This window comes from Corvus brachyrhynchos, unplaced genomic scaffold, assembly GCF_000691975.1.
Source record: "Corvus brachyrhynchos isolate BGI_N302 unplaced genomic scaffold, ASM69197v1 scaffold97, whole genome shotgun sequence".
NCBI lineage: Eukaryota > Metazoa > Chordata > Aves > Passeriformes > Corvidae > Corvus > Corvus brachyrhynchos.
Window position 1 is genome coordinate 45,173 of NW_008239758.1, and position 17,471 is coordinate 62,643.

Here is a 17,471-nt window from a genome sequence, read left to right on the forward strand (position 1 = left end):
AGCGGGCTCCGGGCGGTGGTCACCGCCGTGCCGGCCCCGGCTCTGGGCGCTGGCGTTTGCCAACTTCCTTCTCTGTCATTATCTACCGCTGCCTCGCCGGCTGATGCAAGGTGTTCTGTTTCATAAACAGTGTCCTGACGCTTCAACTGCGCTGGCGCCGAGCCGCGCTCTGGTTCAGGTACGCTCCAGGAAAACCTGCGCGAGACAAGGAGTAGGGACTGAGCAGGGAATGCCCAGCCTTGGGAGAGTCTGGCTTTTAGAAGCCACGTTTGTCTTTCCTTCATAACAAGGAAATGTTCTGTATTCAATTTGGGTTGCTAAATATATTCTTAGGGAAGAATGTTACTTAGAGGAAGAAATTACCACTTAGTAGAAATAATAAACGTCCATGAGAATCCTGAAGTGTAATAGCACTGAACCTGTTTTTATTTCTGTTGTGCGACAAAGAATCGACTGTAGAAGAGAACTGAGAGTTTTTACTTGGAAGGACAGCACAGCAAACTCTGTAGAACACATTCATATTCCTGTTGGCGCCTGTTACTCATCTTTGTTAATGCTTATTGAAGGTTATTTTTTTTTTAGTCTAGGAAATCCTCTTTTTAGATGATAGAAGTTAAGGGTTTGTTTAGACTGGAGTGGTTCTTTTTGAGACTGGTATTTATTCTGCTTCACTGTGGATAAATAGGATGTGGTATCTCCGATTTATTTTTATATACATATCTGGGATAACTTGGTATTATGTTATCAACAATACATATGTCTGTAAGCTTTTACACCTTATGCTTCTGCTTCACATTTCACTAAGGATAGGAAAACAGTTCATGCTTTTGAATTCCTGCCTCCCTTCCCCAAATACATACAAATCAAACTCTGAACATAATGGATATTTATTTTGTCTAGACAGAAATTAAAAAGGTGATGTCAGTAGTGGCAATGAAGATACGTAGTGAGCATACAGAACCAGTGCACCACGGGGTGTGGTTTTGATTGGGTTTTTTTCCCCAGTCCTTCCTTCTGGCTTGGCCTGACGTGCAGGAGATGTGTAACACTCTAGTGTGTCCTCCAGTTATCCCTGCTGTTATTGAACTAGAACCCATTCATGTCATCTCGATTTGTTAGGAAGTTTGAAGGCTTTAAAACTTTTTAATTAAGGAAGACAGTGCCAACATTTCCAGCTCCTTTAGGCTGATTGGAAAAGCCTGCTGGTTCTTAGTGGAGAAGATTTTGTGAGTGGGTCAGTTTAGCCACTGCATTCAAATTAGTTGACTGTATTTCAGTGTACTTAAGGGATTGAGTTTGACCTCGGTTTTCATTATGATTATGTGTGTTTTATTAATCTTTTACAAAAATAAGCTGTTTAGCTGATGATTGAAGTTTAGGAATGTTGTACCTAGGTAATTTTTAAATTAAAACTTTTTAGGTCTTTTTTGATCTTTGAGATCTAACTAAGTTATAAAATGCTTTAATTTTGATAACTCTTTTACACATGTGTGTTTGCTGAATGTACCTAGAGGAATACATTTACCCTAGAGATGCCCTTCAGTCTCATGCCAAACTATCTATGTATCAGTCACAATTTGGCTAAATTTAGCAGTTCTAACCATAAACCTTAGTGTTCTTGTAATTTTTTTTTTCCATTATTTTTTTTAATATTGAAATTTTTTTTTATTTCTGTGATTTGTCACCTGAATGCAGCTAAATATTCATTATTAGTGTAATAGTCTGGTTGAATAAAAAATAAATAACTTTTAACTCCAGGCCATTTATCAAGACAAGCAAGTAATAGAAAATGATGATTGATTGTCTGCTTGTTTCTCTGGTTTTTTAATGTATTTTGATGATGTTGGTACCCACATAGGTCCTGAAACTTTTATTTGGGAAGGGAAGACAGATGTTTATGTGCAACCCAAACCCATGGCTGTATGTTCAGAATGGAGTGCTCAGTTACCTCTCAGTCTGTTGGGTGGCTGGAAAGGGAGAGAGGGATGGTGTTTCTGTTGAGTTAGCCGGAGCCCAGGATGAAATGCTGAGTTAGCTGGAGGAAGAGAGATGTTGCAATGTCCAGCACAGAGTCTGCTGTTACAATTTGGGCTTTCAAAATCTGTAGGTGCACTTGTATCAAACTGTACTGGTGCCCTGAAGTTGTCTTTTAGGAATTCATTTCAGATTTTGCAATGTAGCCAGTGATGTTTCTCACAGGTGATGAGTTCTGGTGCTGGTAGTTACCTTCCTGTGAAAGGAATGCTGCTGCTGCTGCTGGATGCCTGGTCAAAGTCAGAGTAATTAATGACAGTAAGCAGATGTCATTGTCACATGTAAACTCTGGAACTTAGTCTTTGCCATTTGGGCATTTGTTGTTTTGATGAATGAAGAAGTATAATTTAAAAATAAATCAAGATTAAAAAATAAATTGATCCTTGTATGCAGTGTGATTTAAAAAACCCAAACAAATCAAACCAAAATAGACTTCTTCCCACCCCATCCCAACCTGACATTCCCTGGTTGAGATTCCAGGAAAAGCAGTAATGAAGGAAGAAAAATATCTACAGGAAAATGACAACTATATTCAAAGTAGGGCTTTATAAAAAAACAGAAGTTCGGTTTCTCTCTAAGTTTGATACCCAAGTTGATTGTTAGTGAATATTTGTGCTTAAACTGTTGTTGTGATTGTCACCATTGCCTTTTTTTTTACAGTGGAACTGTAAGTATATTAGTTGAAGTTGATGAGAAAAAAGTTTTATTTTAGAAAAGCATGTGATAACTACCATAATGCAGAGATATGAGACACATGTTTACTGTGTTTTATGAGAAAGCTAAATGGAAATGGAAGTTTTATATTTTGTTGTGCCAATTTCTAGCCACACTGGTGTATTTAGATGTTCTCTTTCAAAGTTTTACGTATACTTTCTGTGTTAAGAAATGGGGAGTAAAGACAGGATTAAGTAGAGAGTTAATAAATTTAAATGCATAGGTGCTTTCCTCTGTGTTCTTACTGGAATTAACTAAGTGGGAAATAAAGCAGGTGTCTGAAATTCTATGATAAAAGCTTTATTGAACCATGATTTCTTTGGCTGTTTTATTACGTTGATGCATAATATAGCAGGCAATCGATTGGAAATTGTTCCATTTTGGGACGATTTTTTCCACCAAGGTGAATCCATAATAAATTTAGTTATATAGCAACTTGGTATATTTTTATTTCAAGGAACAAGAAATATATTAAACTTCTCTATAAAGTCTTTCTGCTAGTTAAGGACTTGAAAAATTGATCTGAATATGCAGTGATAATGAATACTCTGTATTCCTGGTAAATTCCTGATAAAAAGGAGAAAAGATAAACAGGCAACTGCAGCTGGATAGTTCTCTTCTGAAAGTGGCTACCAGTCAGCTGGTAGTATTGTAACAAATAAAATTTATACTTTGGGTTATTCTCATTCTTTGTAGTTGCCAGGTACTCTCTCAATTTTCCTCAGAATCGATGTATCTGAAAGGAGCGAAAGAAGCAGGAAACATTGTTTTTGCCCACAGTGTTTTTCTCGAATAAACTGTGGTTTCTATGCATACAACAAAACAGAAATTATTTCATGTACCGAATTGTGAATCATCTTAAAATTTGTCTATAGCATCATTGTTTAACTTTGATAATTGATTTATTGACTTACCTCGCGTGTGTGTGTGTGTGTGTCTAGCTAGTCTAAGAGCTTTTTGGCTGGCTGAAATAGGTATGTACCTAGCAAAGCTATATTTGTTCCAAGTACAAAAAAAGATAATAGGAAATAAGTACAAAAGAATATATTTTCTTTCTCAACTTTTATTCTGTTTTTTTTTTCTCAATTCCAGATTAACAGTTTGTGTGTTAGTGTATTGTTCTGTAGCATCATGATTTCCATTCTTCTGTTTATTTTTCTTTTCAATAGAGTGGTGAAATTGTGTGTCTTGCATATTGAAAGAGTCTGCTTTTACTTGCAGTGTGCTTTGAAAATGTCTGAAAATTCCAGTGACAGTGATTCATCTTGCGGCTGGACTGTCATCAATCATGAGGTACCCAGTTTCACATTAGTAAAATTCTGTCAGTTTAAGGCTATCTATATGCAGTAAAATATTATTTCAGCTTAGTAATTCTTGTTTTGTGTGGATCTTGCATACCAACAGAGAATATAGAAGAGAAACTTATAAGTAAATCATAAAACTACTATTTTAAGAAATGTATACTTTTACTATAGTTGGTATAAATTTTGATATTTAAAAGAATTTCTTTTTCTGCAAAGGTTTTACTTTGAAGAATTGGTAGAATTTTAGTGGCATGCATTCCTCTGTTCCATCCTGACTGAAAACATTAACATTCTGTAACTGCTGTTGCTAATATATTTCTTCTTTTCCTTATAAATCTGTACCCTCACCAAAACAAACAAAGTTTGCAATAATGGGCAGGAAAAATATCTTGTGCAGAAGGGAATGATTCCGTGATTTCCCCAAGTTTTTTCTACCACTGAGGTATCTGATCCTAGTTTCAGCAGCAGCTGTTCAGGAACAGCCCTCTGTCCTTAAATAGTCTTCCTTGTAGAAAACTAGGAAAGGGACAAGTGTATATTCCATGACTATAACAGGATAGGTGTCTGGATCTGATGTTGGTTTCAAAGTTTGCATTGTATGGATGAAATCAATGCAGTCAGTGGAGTCTGGAGAGCAGGAGTCTTATGTCAAGGTCAGCACTTAGGTTTGATCAAATGACTCCACTGACTGTGGTGATTGTAAAGGTGCCTTCAACAACCTGCTCAGGTGTAGACACATTAATCTAGATAAGGTGAATGTTTTATCTTCCCCTCGCCACAGTGAACAAGGTGGGCCTGAGTTCCTCAGAACTTCTGCGAGGCCCTACCTGGTAGAGCGGGTGTCCAGTATCCTTTCCTCCTTTAGTCCTGAGGATTTTTCTATCTCTTCAGATCTTGGCTGATGTGTGAGTGTAGGATGGTTGAGTTGGTCTGCTCGTTTGGTTTGGTTCTTAAGTATTTAGCATTGTCTTGTAAACTGAGGAGGCTATTGAGCCAGAATCCTCAGGACAGACGGGTTGACAGTTTTCCTGGAATGACACTTAGGTGTTGCCTGCCCCAGAAAAAATTTCAAGGAACAGTAGTTGACATGTTTCTTTCAGAGGAGGAAAGTAGGAAAAAATGGCTAAAGATCATGCATAGTGATCAGTTGTCCTTCACTGCACACTCCCTTGTTTTGCAGATTGTAATTAAAATGGGTAACTCAGAACCAAATTATTACAAACTTGCGATTGTACTCATGTTTCGATAGTTCCGTGTCACAAGTGCAAGAGATACAGTTTCATGTTTATAAATATTGGGCCATGCTTTCATTTCTCTTGGCTGCAAGGTGGTATTTAAGAGATGATTCAAACTTCTTTTCCATGTTTTTGGCTGGATGATAAGTTGAGAGTCTTGTCACCAAAAGAAACAGAAGACTTATGCACTCCATTCCTCAAGGCCAAGTGGGCTACAAGAGTGTACAGGGTGCTGGATTCATGGAGTTCAGATAAAAGTGAAAGGATTTAGAAGTTGAGTTCAGCAGCTGAGTTATTCAGCTGTGAAGTACAGACTTTATTTTCATTCTTGGGATGGTTATTTTACACTGTAACTGCAAATGAATTATGTAGTCTAAATAAGTTACCATAACACAAGATTATAGGGTGGCTGGGATTTGTCTAGCCAAAGCAGAACAGATTTCGATGACACAGAGACTCTGTGTTCCCAGTTATTCATCCCTGATTCAGTGAAATAAAAAGGGAGAAACACTGGTGTTTAAGAGCTGCCATTGTTAGCATTCTTCTGGCAGGACAGCTTTGAATCTGAGCATGAAGAAAGTAGAATGGATGGGATGGCCAGGTAACCTTCACACAGCTGTAACCCCAGGAGGGGGGACATGGACTTCTGTATACTTCAGTGAATTGATTTGGGTGTTCAGGAAAGGGGTAGAACTAGGGATTAGACAAATTTGGAGTACTGCAGTACTATTTTCTCACATATTGTTGTGACTGTATGGATGATGACACAGTGGAATCCGTTTCTGCATTTGTTTTCCAGTGAGTTAAGGGGGGAAAGAAGTGGCTTTTGTCCAGGCTGTGACTGCAGGGAGCTGGCAGCTGTGTGTGCTGGACTCAGTGTGTGCTGTGGACAGAGAAGCAGTGCTGTGCGTTGTTGGACTACTAAGAAAGGACTTGCTAATTTTTTGTAGGAAGGTAGGGAGGTGATAATATCTTTTCTTGACCTCTTGCTATTGCTGAAATGGAATAGTGAGGGAGGTCCAGCATCTGATGAAGTGAATCAGAGACTTCATGCATTCACACCTGACTGTGTGTTTTTGAGAAAAGGATGGCTTACTACTTGCTCAGCTGTGGGGTATGCCCAGCCCCTGCCCTGGAGGGATCTCTGCTGAGATAAGAGATTTTGCAATCGTCCAGCAGGACTCCCTGGAAAGGCAGCCGCTTCTTTGGTCACTGCGAGAAAAGACAGACCCACAATCCTTTAGGAGACCCTATGCAGAGCCTTTGTAACCCATTGGTCTTCACCCATCCCCTGTATCCCTATAAAAGCTAAGGCCTCTGCCCCTGTCAGAGAGAGTTCTCGTCCCTGGCTTTCCCCTTCACCGGAGGGGACCAACAAAAAAGCTACCTTCAGTGCAGAACCAGCCACACGAGCCTCTCGTCTCTCTCTCTGGTGACCCTCTCGTCCCTCTCTCTGGTCTGCCTTGGCCTGGAGGCGGCCCTGCAGAGCTGAGCTGGAATCATGAGCTGATAATCACTAAAGAGCTGACAGTCTCTGCAAGGACCCTCCTGCCAGCAGCTGAGGGAAGACACCGGGCCTCGGGAAGGCGATTCCTTTCGGGACCATCTCCCCGGACCGGTCACCTCTTCCTGGGTCAGAGCTACTGACCCCATTGCCAGCTGTAATAACTGGCGCCTGAACAGGGGCAGAGGCCTTAGCTTTTATAGGGATACAGGGGATGGATGAAGACCAATGGGTTACAAAGGATCTGCACAGGGTCTCGTAAAGGATTGTGGGTCTGTCTTTTCTCGAAGTGACCAAAGAAGTGGTTGCCTTTAGAGGGAGTCCTGCTGGACGATTGCAAAATCTCTTATCTCAGCAGAGATCCCTCCAGGCCAGGGGCTGGGCATACCCCACACTCAGCTAGCCCGTTTTCTTGGGATTTTAGCTAAAACTGTAAGCTTGTTTTAAGCCATGCTCCTGAATTTTTTTTCCTGTGGAGCTTGGGCAAACTGAAATTTTGTTACTCTTTTTCTTCTTAGCAATTTAAGAAACTACAGTAGTGGCTCTATCACACCAGAGAACAATTGTCATATAATAAATCTGTATACCTATCTATAAAACCCAGTCAAGCCAAAACCCCCAAATAACTTCATATTTTCTTTCCTGAGATTCCACTCAGATTTTAATAAGTTACTTATAAATGAAAGGTGAACTTCTGCTAAACACTTGAAATTAAACGTGTGATACTTTTGTAGTCAAAGGAAAAAAGATACAAAGTGTTTAAAAAGAGAAAAAGATACAAAGTATTTAACAGCTTACCAAACCAGTTAATTTTTGAAGCCTTTTAAAAAGAAACACAACTTTGTGGCATGATTATAGAATGTATCTTACGCAATTCTTTTTGAGGCATCTACCTGAAGTACAGTCTCCTCTTAAAAACAAAAGCATACATGTTTGCTTGAGTCCTGCAATGAGACATCCAGGGAAACTGATCTGGAAGTACTGCTGCTACTGTAATTTCACACCTGCTGTTGCAAAAATAACTATCTCTGTTTACAAAAACAGCTCAAGCTATTTATGGATCAGAGTCACTTAGTATTTTTCAGTTATGTTTTGTGTGTTTATAGTTTGCTAATAGCCTTAATGATGCCCAATCAGTTATTTTAAACAAAAATTACAATATAAATATTAAATATTTAGAATTGTCAAGCATATTGCTTGCCTTTAGTACCCTGCAGTCTCCTGGCATTGTTTATCTGCAGTTCCTGTTGTGCTCTGGTGTTGTTGCTGACTGGCAGCTGACTAATACCTGGGGGTCCCTTCTGAATTAAGGACAGAAATCCAATGTAGAGTTTGTTCAAAGATTTGTTTTTGAGATGTCAGAGATGTACTATATAAACAGCCTTGCAAATTTTCTGGCAGGAGCCGATATGGAGAAAAGTTATATATAGTTTTTCCTGGGAATAGTATTTATTAGAACTCATGTTGGTATGCTTGAAAATTATATTTTTGGGAGGGTGTGTGTATTTGCGTACAATAGATGGACCTGGGAGCAAGAATTAGATCCCATATTCAAAACCTCCTCTGTTTCTCTAAATACCATTTAATAAACAGGTCTAACAAAGATAATAAAGAGTTATTTAAAATACTTGGTGTAGTTTTTAATTAATGCCTAAATTGCCATCATTTCTTCCCACTAGAATTGTCCTCCTCTGACTTTTTTTAGCCTCCATCATGAGTATTACACACTAACACTCGTTTCACTCTAGTTAATTACTTGGTGTTTCACTTGCTTTTCTTTGATCGAAGTTGTCTTCAGTTTTAAAGATTCTGGTTTTATTATACTAATATTGTTAACTTTGTAACCCTTTCTTCCTGCTTTACTGTTGGAAACCCCAATGACTGTAATGTCCATTTAAACTCTTCACCTTCAGGGTTCTGACATAGAGACAGTGACTTCAGAAAATGGAAACACAAATGATAACCATGAGTTTGTTTCAGAAGAATATGTTTCTTTGCAAGAAGAGGAGCAAGCAATTGATTTGCAAGGTAAGATATTAAAAGAGGAGCAGTTTCATGAAACAAGTAAATATTTGTTGTGGCATTGGCACAAAATTAGTATTTAATATATTTTGTGGACCTCTGTCGGAGTATTTGCTTCATCAGTGTTATGGAAAATATTCAATCATCAACTTTATAAGAGTATTTTTTCCTGAAATATGTGAAATTAGTAGAATATCTTTCATTTTGTCCATACTTTAGATGTGTTATAGAACGGTGTGCACTGGTGTTGCTGGAAGATAGTTTATAGAAGTGTTATTGATAAAAGAAGTATTCCCTAGTAATGTCAAAGATCAAATAAGAGTAATTTGGAAGGAACCATCAATGCTTGAACTCCTAAAAAGTAACATTGTGACACTGTATTTTAATATTATATGGGCATGGGCATAATTTGTGGTTACTGGTTTTAATCCCATGTTTTTTTGCTTGTTTTTTTCATCTTTTTATTCATTTAGCTCAGTGCAACAATGATGAAGAGATCCCAGCAGTAGATAATACTCTATCTGGTTTTGAGCAAACTCAGGCAGTTGCCGAGGTAAATTGCATTACAGATTACATTATTCAGAAGCTTCCATAAGCCCCATCCATCAATGGCAAGAAATGTTTTGAAGGCATTAAAATAACGACACAATTTTCTCCTTTCTTAAAGTTCTAACAATTCTTGGGGTTTTGTTTGTTTGTTTTAATTACTTTATGTTTTATGTGTCTGAATAATTCTCATATTGTCCCTTTCCTTAGGGAAATAAAGAAAAAATTCCTGATGATGGGTCCTGCATTGGAACTATTAGCGATGATTCTGACATTGTTACACTTGAAGCTCCAAAACCAGAAGAAACTCAGAGTCAGGAGGAAGCTCCAGCTGATGGTGAAGAAGCTCAGAGTCCAGAGGATTTTAACATGGGTTCCTCCTCTAGCAGTCAATATGCGTTTTCCCATGTGGAAACTGGTAATAGCAATAAATTCGTAAGCAACTGTGTGCAAAAATGTCACCAGGAAAAAAACCCAAACCAATCTTTGGTTAGGGAACCTTCTTTTTGTGGAGAGAGGAAAAAAAATAACGGTCTTGTTGAGTACATGTCCAAGTATTTGCAGTCTCTAGAAAAATCTAGGTGCCCTAACTCCACAATTTTGTCCAAATATATGTCTGCAATTTTTTAATTTGAAAACAATCTCTCACATTAAGTGTTCACTATTTTAATTGGAAAGTTAATTTGTAGCATATCTTGGAGAATTAAAATTACTCTTAGTTCATAGAATAATTGTAGGTTTTCTCTTGGCATTTTTTGGGCTTTATATAGAGTTGGCAAAAATGATTAGCAAGTGGGAGACAATTGATCTTTGGCGCCTTGAGGACTAAGCAGTATGACTACAAAAAGTTTGCACCACCCTCATAGCTATGTAGTATGTATTTATATATTTAAGATACGCCCAGTACTTGGCTGAAATAAGCAATGCATCATATTCAGGAGGAAAGATATAAATATTTGTCCAATGAAAAGCAATAAACAAAACCCCAACAAATCCAAACAAAAAACTTCCTGTTTTGTTGCTCTTCTCTAGTTCTCTAGTCCTCCTCTATAATTGTTTTTTGCTGCTTTTTTGTAATCTTTTCTGTTCTCTTTATTCTCTGTGACACCTTTGTATTGCTGATTTTTACCTTTCAAATTAAGTTTATTACACAAGCAGGATTTTACCTAAAATACTGTTTTATCTTAGAAGTAGCATACAGCATCGTTAAATGTTCATGTGTCTGTATAGTATCCATTGGAAACAGAAAGTGACAGCTTAACATCTAATTATAACCAGTGAAGATTTGTAACAAAGATGTTACCTTCTTTAAGTCTTCTGAGGGATCTGACTTAATTTTTAAGTTAAGATTTAGTTGACTTGACTTTTTTTTCTTGTAGGGATGAGTTCTAAAAGTGCCTTTTTTTCCCCTCTATGTTTTTGTGCACAAAAGTCAGTTGGCTGGAGAAGCTGTGGAAGATTCCTGGTTGTGTAAGGGGATGGGGAAATGAGGTGAAAGAGCATGTGTCTCACAGTCTTCCTTTCCAAGGTGGTGTGATTAAATTTGATCAGCTTGTGCAAAGCTGATTGCTTATGGCTTGCATGGAGTGTTCTTACAATTTTTAGTAGCAATCTGACTTGATCTTGTAGTAGTCATATTGTCGACAGATGATGAAAGCCAATCCTCACTGAAGAACTTGGCTAAGCTGTCAGTGTCTTATGTGCTTCTTTAAAAAGATGTTAACCTTGCATGTAGATTTGGAACAGACATCAGTAAGGTTTGTAATACATTTTAATGTGTGCGCTTGATTGTTTAAATGGATGGTTCTTGTTGGATTCCAAGCCTATGTGTGACTGGCAAAAAGAATTTCTTCCTTCTAACTTAAGCTGATTTCAGCATGGCTCTTAGTACTGTGCATTCATTCAGTTGATCAAGTATTGCAGAAAATGTCGGGAGTACTTTTGCAATTATTTTAAATGCCAAAGTTTTAGCGGTGGCAAAATGTGGCAACAGAAATCTTTGCCATCCACTTCCTGTTGAGTTTTCTTTTGTGTTGGAAAACGATGAGCCTCAGATTCTTCCTAATTTAGATACTAAAATGTTCTACAAGGATTTTCTGCCACTTTGATTTGCAAACCAATTCCTATTTAGGCAGTCTTCATCATGCAAACAGAGATGTTTTAATACTGCTTTCATGAATGACGTTCAGCCAGCAGAAGTGCCCATATGCTGCAGTGAACTGTATCTGAGCTGTGTCTGTGCAGAAATGTCAAGGAAAATCATGTTCTTAACTGGCTTCATCTGGTTTCTAGTGTAGCTCTGACGCTACAAAATCACAGCAGAAGCTAGAATTTTGGACTGCTATTGTGGTCACACTTTGTTTCCTTTGTAGTCCTTTCCATCCTGGTACTGTTAGAGTACAGCTTTGTACTGAATTCTTACAGCAGCTGTAAGGTAGTGTCATTCTTGCCTGAAAGTGTAATTGCTGTAATTGTTGACAGCTTGCCAGTAAGTGCTTATGAATGGCTCTAAGTGTCTTACAGCATTTTTCTTTTTGATTGTCTTTTTTTCTCCTTTCCTATTCTTTGTTGTCCAGTGTATATCAAGGAATTTTCCCATTTGGCTGGAAGCAGCTTGTTCCTTAACCACTTTTGTATTCCATGTCTGTTAGCTTCTTTGGTTGTTGAAAAACCCTAAAAAAACTCTTGCAGATGAGCAAGAGTAGCACCTCTTACTAAGTTTGTCGTATATATTTCTCTATAATGTCTGACCTCTGCATTTTAGGAATGCATTCTGAAAGCTTGCCTTTGTTTTCCGAGATTGGGGAAGCATGCATCTGCTTAAATGCTTAAAATAGTGTCCTTCTCTACTAAGCTGTATCAATTCATTTAAATGTCTGCATGTCTAAGTCGCTGTTTAAGTGATTTGTCTTTATTGCAAAGTCTGCTCGGTTGGTCTGATTTGACCAATTGACTAAAAGGGAGTTTTTTATTAAGGGAGGAAGTTGTCTTTCATAATCTGACATGCTGCTTGTCCATGGAGTTAGAAATTAGATGTGTTCCACATACTAATTGATAATCTTTTCTGGGCTTGATGCAATCACTTCTATCAAGTTGTAATTTATTTTAAGTGAAGCATCTTAAGTGGTGATGCATTTTATAGGTAATACCTAGCACTGCTAGGCATTCTTGTCTGTTCAGTGATGTGTGCATGGCTTTGCTCAAACAAATGATTTTTCAGTTGTGAACTGTTCAAGGACAGTCACTCTATATTTTTACATTTTGAGTAATGATGTCTGATATGAGAATGGGCAACTGTATTTCTAGGAGGGGCACTAGCATTTTGTGATTGTGAGCAGCAAATTTAGTGTCCAAGCAGGAGCACTTTGTCGTGTCTGGGGGCTTTGCTGATCACATTGAATCTATTCCAGACATGTGAATTAGGTGGAGAATGTAGATACTTGAAAGCTACTTTTCCACCCTACTGCTGCTTCCGCTTGATATTTACCTTGCACTTGAAAATTATGCTTTTAAAGGAGAGAGATTAAATAATAATTACTTATATACTGGATTATATAAATTTATTTACAGAATGTGCAGCAAACATTTGTACAAATAGAAACAAGCAATTACAGCTCTGTTGTTATTTTCCTGGTTAGAATATGTAGCTCTTAGGCCATTGGAACATGAGCATACAAATGGTATAATAAATACCATTTTGCAAAAATTCTGTGAAAGGTATTTCCTTAAGGTTAGAATTTGTTCTTATCTCAAATCTTGTCCAATTCAATTTACCTAAACTTCAGTCAGGTAATAGAAGAGTGTTGGGAAAGAACGGAGAAGCACTTCAGTGGTTCTTTTCCTGTGCAGTAGTGGTTGAAAATGGCTTTTTTTGAAAGGTGGGTAAAGATGTTAATAGATAGTATAGGGTAGATATTAAAAGGAAACAAAATTGCATATTTAAACAAATTTGTATCTTGATTTTGACTATTTCTAATAGCTACATTAATGTAACTTCAGTGGAATTTTGTCTGAAGCTGCATGTAGGTCACAGAGTGAAGTTTTTTGAGAGTATATAACAAAACTATGCCTGTCTTCTAGGAGGCCTTCTTTTAGCAAGCCTTTATGTTGCTCTTTTGTTATTAAATATTTCAGTTCTAATAGCTGCAAGAGAAGGAAAACTGAATTCTTAATCTTTCTACTTCACAAGAATTTGCAGAGGCAGTACATGTAGATGCTTTACGAGGCAGGATTGACTGAAACACTTTGTAATGTGTGAATGATAAGGTATGGGGAAGTGCCATACAGTTTTTTGGTGATGATTTCTTAATTTTCTATCATTTACTTTTAAAAAATTGATTTTTAACTTTGGAGATCACATATTCCTCGTAATTTCCAGCATAAACGATAACATTGAGAATTTTAGTTTCGTTTTATTAATGTTCTCAAAGATAAACGCCAAATCTATTTTACATAAATACTACGGATTTTGATATTCAATTTGCTCTTTAACACAATAATTAATGCATTTTAAGCACTGGTGTATGTTGCTTTTCAGTTTTCTCATCTCAGGCCAGCCCTGATGAGTCCAGCAGTGATGAAACCAGCAGCCAGTGCAGCCTCACAGTGCGTAAACGGCGCCCAAGGAAGCACGGGGTGTCAATCTCCGAGCCCGAGGGGGGGCTGCCGGCGGAGCCCGAGCCGGAGCCGCCCAGGGAGGAGCAGCACAAGCGCCAGTTCAGCAGTGGCCTGAACAGGTGCATCATCCTGGCACTGGTGATTGCCATCAGCATGGGCTTTGGACACTTCTATGGTGAGTTCAGAGAAAGCAGAACACACAGAGTCCACATCTTGCTTAACAAATGCTGTTCTATTGTGAGTCCAATATTTTTCCTTGTTCTCTGCTAAGTACCTAAACCGAAAAATGAGACAAAGCAACTGCTGCTGTATTGGTAATAGAGGGAGGTCCTTCAGCAGTGCAACTGTATTTAATATACACTGCTTCTTATAGTAATGTGGTAAATAGTAATTTTTCCTGAGTAGCTCTAGTTTTATATGAAAATACGCCTTTATAAAATGTGATTTAGTTGGAGATGGGGAGTATCATTCCCTTTGGATTTGGTGTTGACTAATTGTTAGGGATTTAAATTTTGGCACTTCTTTTGAGATTTATATTAATTTTCACTTGATCCCAATTTTTTTTTTTATTCTTAGGTAAACCTGAAGGTAAGAGCTGTGAGTGATGTACTGTGCTTGCATTCAGATTTACTTTTTAAATCACGTGTGTGTATGTGTACACACACATCCATATATGTATGCATACTTACATTATGAAAATAAAATAATAAATCAAGTCTCAAGAATTGCTGATGTATGTGGGATTATAGGAACGACTAGTCCAGTCACACAAACACTTTTTATGTAGCAGCTACAGCAGGTAGTAGTAATTGGTGTGGAAACTGGTTGGTGAACATTGGCATGCTGGAGGCATAGAGGAACACAATGACTAGACCAGTCTGTGTGCTTGTTGTGGGAACTTGAGATTTCAGTTGTTAGTCACTTCACTGTGTTTAGATTGGTGTTAATGATAATACAATCCTTTTAAAGAACTTGGAGATCTGTGGATGAAAAATACACTCGGAACATGGACCAAGGATAATACCTTTATTAAGGATTTCACTTGTTCATTCATTGAATCTGTACTTCTAAATAAAAATTGTCATCACTGCAGCATTTTCAGCAGAAAGAAGGCAACTCTGTGTAGCTTTAGTTTTTGCTTCTTCAGGTGAAAGTTCTTTATGGTTATGTGATCACTTACCTTTCTACCACTAGAAAGGAAATCAAGTCCTGCTTTCTGTCTTCCTTAAATTTGTTTGGTTTTTTTTTTTAAACACAAACTTGCAGAGAAAAGTTCATCTTCCTAGAGGACTACTTTGTATTTTTGTGATTCCGCCTGGAATGAATGTTTCCCACAGCAATCTTCTAATGTTAGGCTAATTGTCATGTAAGAGGATTGGAAAGGGTTACTTTTTATAAAATTACTTTCTTTGGGTCAATATCAGGATAGTGTTTTTCTTTTAACTAGAGTTTCAGGACCCCCTTAAGCCTTTTAGAGATGTAGAAAGCAACTAGGATTAGATTTGAATCAGTAAGTGTATCCTAGTCAGTATTAAACTGAGTTAACTGGCTCTATGATGCTCTAGGAAGGAGAACTGAAAGAGGGCAAACTTTTCAGGTTAACAAGTAAAGCTTAAATTAGGGTAGAAAGTCCTTGCCAGAAAAATGTCTCCTTATGGACATTAAGATATTTAATTTTTTTCTTTAACCAGAAACCGAAAGGGGAACTATGGCTATAATGCTAGGGATTTGGATTGGTTACTTAAAGAATCTGAAGGATACTGTGACTTAAGAGTACCAGCTGGAAACACAAACCAATTACTGAGGAAGGGCACCTCAGTATGTTCATCTTCAGTGTTGCTAAATGTCATTTTTGCTTACTCTACCTAAATTATGATTTTTAATAAGAAGAGAAAGAGAGCTTTAAGTGTTTTTCTGTAATTCAGGTTCTACCTAACATGAACCCTTAACACTGAATGATGATTTTTCAGATGCAGGCTTTAGATTGTTAGGATCGATGGGCTTCCTCAAAAGTATCTATAAAAGATAAATACTAAAACCAAGTTTACTGTCAGTATACTTCATTTATGAAGGGATCTGTGCTTCCAGTAAGTGTTTACTAGGACTCTGCAGACTTAAAATTGTTGCTGTAAAAACATTGCCATCCCTTAGGTGAATTGAACTATTGAAGTTCAACTTGGTGAAATATACAACTGTCTTTTTTTAAGGTCGCACTTGACAATAGATTAAATAAAAATTAAGAAAGCACAAAACATTCATCACTGTAAGTGTATTTATAGTATTTCTTCTGTTTAACAATACATCTCCTCCTGCCTTTAAATACAGGAATAGAACTCTGAATATGCTCCATTGGTCTTGAAAGAAATACCTAAAAATTGCTGTTGCCTTCTTCTCTAGAGTCGATTCAAGGGAATCTTAAAAGCAAATATATAAAAACTACATCAGCGTTAGAATTTAGAGACCAGGTGTATAGTTAAGGAAGTACCAGTCAAGAAGCTGTTCTTGACAAAAAGAATCGGTGTCTAGTGCAGCGAAGATACTTTTTCTGAAAACCAGGGTGTCTCAGCCTTTGTCTGACAATTGAAAAACAGGATATTTGCTTACTCTGCAGCCTTTGCTTATGGATAAGAAGGACAAGACAGGGCCAGCAGTACTTGCTGCTTTGCGAGCAGTGCGTAATGATTGTATTTCTGCATGAAAATTTAAATACTGTGCTAAAACCCTCTTATTCATGTAACTTCAATTAACAGCCAAGGTTGTAGTTCTGAAGTGGATAAAGCATGGACCAACAGCCTCCCTTTTATCCTGGTTGACTTGCATGTTACTAAAAAGATTACAAAGAAGTCACACATATTCTTTCTTGCATAACTTTTGTTGGTTTGGATCTAACTTATTTCTATTTAGTGTTACAAAATTGCTTTATTTGTTAGTAGTGAAAAAACAGTATAGCAGCAAATTTTTGCGTCTGGGAAATTGTTTATCATTGGAAGAAACAATTTTGCTACAGCTAAATTGTTACTGGTAAGGACTAGGCAGAAATGGCAAGGTAGGAAGGCTTTTGAATTTGCAGAGAGAATTAAGATGATGTTTAGATTCCTCTGTTCTTCTAACTGCTTACTCTAAGTTAGTCTATCGAAAGAAACTTTTTTATCTTTGTAGGTACAGTGCAGATCCAGAAACGGCAGCAGCTGGTGACAAAGACACGTGAATTAAAAGATATGAAAGATGACCTTTACCAGTGCCAACAAGAGCGTGGAGATCAAGTGCACCACAAAGTGGGGGTAGGTGAGCTTAGCTGGAAGTCATTGCATAATTCTGTCATTATGTGTGTACTTTACACAAAGTGAAATTAATTTCTCACACAAACGCATGAAATTTTTGTCTTTAGTAAGTTCTTTCAGAGAACTTTCCCCTGAATTCTTGACAAAGATTTATGTTGATTGAATTTGCTCTTGGAAGGTGTTTAAACATACTGGGGTTTATGTCTGTAGTCTA

General features: G+C 37.5%; 1 protein-coding gene across 5 annotated transcripts in view; it reads left to right on the top strand.

Annotated features, from left to right (window-relative positions):
• The first annotated feature begins 142 nt into the window (after window positions 1–142).
• Window positions 143–17,471, top strand: part of CCPG1 (cell cycle progression 1) — a 24,605-nt gene continuing 7,276 nt past the window's right edge. The window contains exons 1-8 of one of the 5 annotated variants that reach the window (XM_017742631.1): window positions 143–178; window positions 3,970–4,041; window positions 8,705–8,819; window positions 9,287–9,366; window positions 9,570–9,777; window positions 13,897–14,151; window positions 14,553–14,564; window positions 17,136–17,257. In XM_017742631.1, coding sequence (XP_017598120.1) covers window positions 3,982–4,041; window positions 8,705–8,819; window positions 9,287–9,366; window positions 9,570–9,777; window positions 13,897–14,151; window positions 14,553–14,564; window positions 17,136–17,257 — 852 coding nt within the window. In that variant the 5' untranslated portion in view covers window positions 143–178; window positions 3,970–3,981. The remainder of the gene's footprint in view (window positions 179–3,969; window positions 4,042–8,704; window positions 8,820–9,286; window positions 9,367–9,569; window positions 9,778–13,896; window positions 14,152–14,552; window positions 14,565–17,135; window positions 17,258–17,471) is intronic. The other 4 variants (XM_017742629.1, XM_017742632.1, XM_017742628.1 and 1 more) reach the window with 4 other exon arrangements.